Here is a 3,103-nt window from a genome sequence, read left to right as displayed (position 1 = left end):
CTGTTTTTGGCAGTAAATGCATTTTTTGCTTCAAAATTGTTGATGTAAATATGTAAGATTTACAGACCCAGAAGTGAATAGGATTTCATATTCATAGGTGAGCAAGCATGCGCTGTCTGTTTAATCTCAGCACGGCAGTCTTTGAGGAGAGGTGTGAATGGTTTTCACAGCAGGGGGTCTCAGCCCTCAGCTTTCCCCTACATTGCTCACTAGCAGCTCAACACAGAGTCACACCCAGAGTTAACAGTGTCCTGATAACAGAGTTACAAGGAAAAATATTTTATTTGATCATACTACTTAAAAATATCTGAGTCAATTCTCATTCTGCCGGCTGAGTGGTCACTGGGGGGCCTACAAAAAGAGGTCAAAGTTGATTGTTACAGGCAGGCGTAAAGGGGTTTTAATGAACACTACAAAAATGAATTAGTTTTTAACTTGTGGAACTTGTGGCACAGTCGATTGTTAGTCATTATAAAAAAGCTGAAATTTTCTTATAACTTTGTTTTCCTCATTTTTATATTTTAACATTATACTTTTATACAACATGATATTCTTTCTTTCTTTATTTATTTATTTCTTTCTTTCATTTTTTGTTTGTTCGGTTCTTTCTTTCTTTCATTCATTCTTTCTTTTTGTCTTTCATTAATTCTTTCTTTCTTTTTTCTTTCATTCATTTATTCATTCTTTCTTTCTTTCTTTCTTTCTTTCTTTCTTTCTTCCAGGCCTTAGAACCCTAATCTCCCTCCTCCTCCTTCCCACCTCACTCACTACTTTTTTCAGCTTTTTCTTTCTTCCTCCCTCTGTCCCTCCTTTCCTACTTGCAGTTCCTTTAACCCTAATTTAACCCCCCTCCCTCCCTCTCTCTCTCTCTCTCTCTCTCTCTCTCTCTCTCTCTCTCTCTCTCTCTCTAGATGATGCTCAGTCCGGATCACTCTGATTCTGACCTGCTGTGGCCTCAGTCGGACCCTGAAACGCTCCTCAATGTCATCAAAGTTGAGCGTGTGGCGGACAAGCCCCCGGAAGCAGGTGCGGACAGTAAGGCCCGTTTGCGCTCCCTGGCGCCCCCCCTGACCCGCGAGGAGAAGCGGCGGCGACGGCGCGCAACCGCCAAATACAGGCTGGCCCACGCCATGCGTGAGCGCATCCGGGTCGAGGCCTTCAACGTGGCGTTCGCAGAGCTCCGGAAGCTGCTGCCCACACTTCCGCCCGACAAGAAGCTTTCCAAGATCGAGATCCTGCGGCTCGCCATATGTTACATATCCTACCTGAACCATGTGCTAGATGTTTAAACCCCGAGGAGAACATTCAGACCAACAGGAGAGAAGAAACACATCAAATATTGATGATAATACTGTCAGCAGACTAAGAGAGGCCTGTTGTTTGGTCAAGTGAAAGATGTCCTTTAATTGGATATACAGTCTCTCAGAATACGTTGGGTTCACCCGGGTCAGATGGCCTGCAGTAACATGTGTGCATTATAGAATCACTCTCAAATGGATGTGCACAACAGGACCTTTCATCAGGAAACCTTGAGTTTTACAAACGGTCAATTATCAACTAATAGCCAACACTGAAAAAAGTGATGCATTAAATTTACTTGATTCAAATATACACATTAAAAAATCACTCTTATACTGGAATTCCACTGATTTTTCAAAATTTCTGTATAATACAATCATTAAGATATATGCAAAGTCATTTAGAGTGGATTAGTGTAAAATGCTCTGTTCTAGAGAAACTCACCAAGACAGAATTGTTCACAGTGGTATTGATAGGAACCAGATGTCTGAAGAGTTTTATGCCTCTGAAAGCTCCCTTACAGAAAGTTATTACATGAAATTGTTAAAAATACACAGCTTGATGCCTAAGACATTGTTTTAGTTTCATTTCAAGAGAAGATTATAGCCTAAAATATTTTTTTAATTCATTTATGATGTAGAGGTACATGCAGGACATTATAAGGCAAAATAGTACCATGAAGAAAACATGTTTTTGGATTTACCCCTATATTTCAACAATGGACATTACATACAAAAACTCAGAAGACATATAAGAAGTCAAGACACCTAGAAGGTGTGTAGGTTCACTGGTCATTTTGGATTTTAAATAAATGGCTATAATCTTTGTGCTGTAGACATTGTGACTCCTTGTACCAGCACTGTAAAATAATTTGAATGACTAAGTTTCTCTGAAATGAGAATTTAACATCAAACCACTCTGAATGAGTTCGTTTACATCTCAAGATTAAATTGTGCAGAATTTTTGAAAATGGGTGGAGTTTCCCTCTAGGCCCTATTCAGATTGAGTTAGTTGATCAGTAATACATTTTTTATAGTGATGAAACTCTCACATCCACACAGAAATAACATTTCTGCCAGGCGAGTGAGTTTCAAGTAGGTTCTATTTTCTTCAAACTCAGAAGTTTGTGTCACATGTGGTCAAATGATTGTAGATGTTATTTTTAGTAAAGTAAAAGCTGATGATAAATGTGATAAAATTATCAGACCACTGCTAAGTTTAGTGAAAAAGTCATTCAGCCTGTCATTTTCTCAAGGTAGGAGGGAGAAAAACAATCATGACCGATCTGGACAGAAAGAAAATCACATGTAGCACCTGTAACAAAGGAAATTAGCCCAGGACCCCATGTAAAGCTAATCCTGTCCAAAAGGGGCTTATGGATTCCAATAGTACCAACCAAAAAGAGTCTATGATCTGTAACAATAGAATCTTTCAGTGTTACATAGAACCATTTTAAAGGTTTATATAGCAGGTTTTCTGTAATAGAGAACAACTATTTAACCATTCAAAGAATTATTTACACACTGAAATGGTTCTTTGAGTTGTCACAGGTTTATATACAGTCATCTGCAAAAGTCTACATGTTTTGTTTATTTTCTAAATCTTAAAGTAAGATAACACATCCTCTTACAGGGAACAAACTGAAATATATTTATATTTCTATTTGCTGAGTTTAGGATATTGGAAAAAAAAAAAAAAATGAAATGTAAAATATGCCATAACCTTTAGAGGACGCATAACTCATTTTCAGTTAGAAAATTAGCAAAACATGTAAATTGACCAGATGTGCCTAAACCTTTGCATA

General features: G+C 37.9%; 1 protein-coding gene across 1 annotated transcript; it reads left to right on the top strand.

Moving 5' to 3' along the window:
- Window positions 1-870: 870 nt before the first annotated feature.
- Window positions 871-1,309, top strand: nhlh2 (nescient helix loop helix 2). The gene has a single exon (XM_036573386.1). The coding sequence runs from the start codon at window positions 912-914 to the stop codon at window positions 1,287-1,289; it is 378 nt and encodes a 125-aa protein (XP_036429279.1). The 5' UTR covers window positions 871-911; the 3' UTR covers window positions 1,290-1,309.
- Window positions 1,310-3,103: the final 1,794 nt, after the last annotated feature.

Source organism: Colossoma macropomum, unplaced genomic scaffold (genome assembly GCF_904425465.1).
Source record: "Colossoma macropomum unplaced genomic scaffold, Colossoma_macropomum, whole genome shotgun sequence".
Classification (NCBI taxonomy): domain Eukaryota; kingdom Metazoa; phylum Chordata; class Actinopteri; order Characiformes; family Serrasalmidae; genus Colossoma; species Colossoma macropomum.
Note: the sequence above shows the minus strand (reverse complement) of the source record. Positions and strands in the feature narration are given on the sequence as shown.

What these genes read in the sequence shown, in the direction of transcription:
- nhlh2 (XM_036573386.1), top strand. Translation starts at nt 912, where the DNA reads ATGATGCTCAGTCCGGATCACTCTGATTCTGACCTGCTGTGGCCTCAG.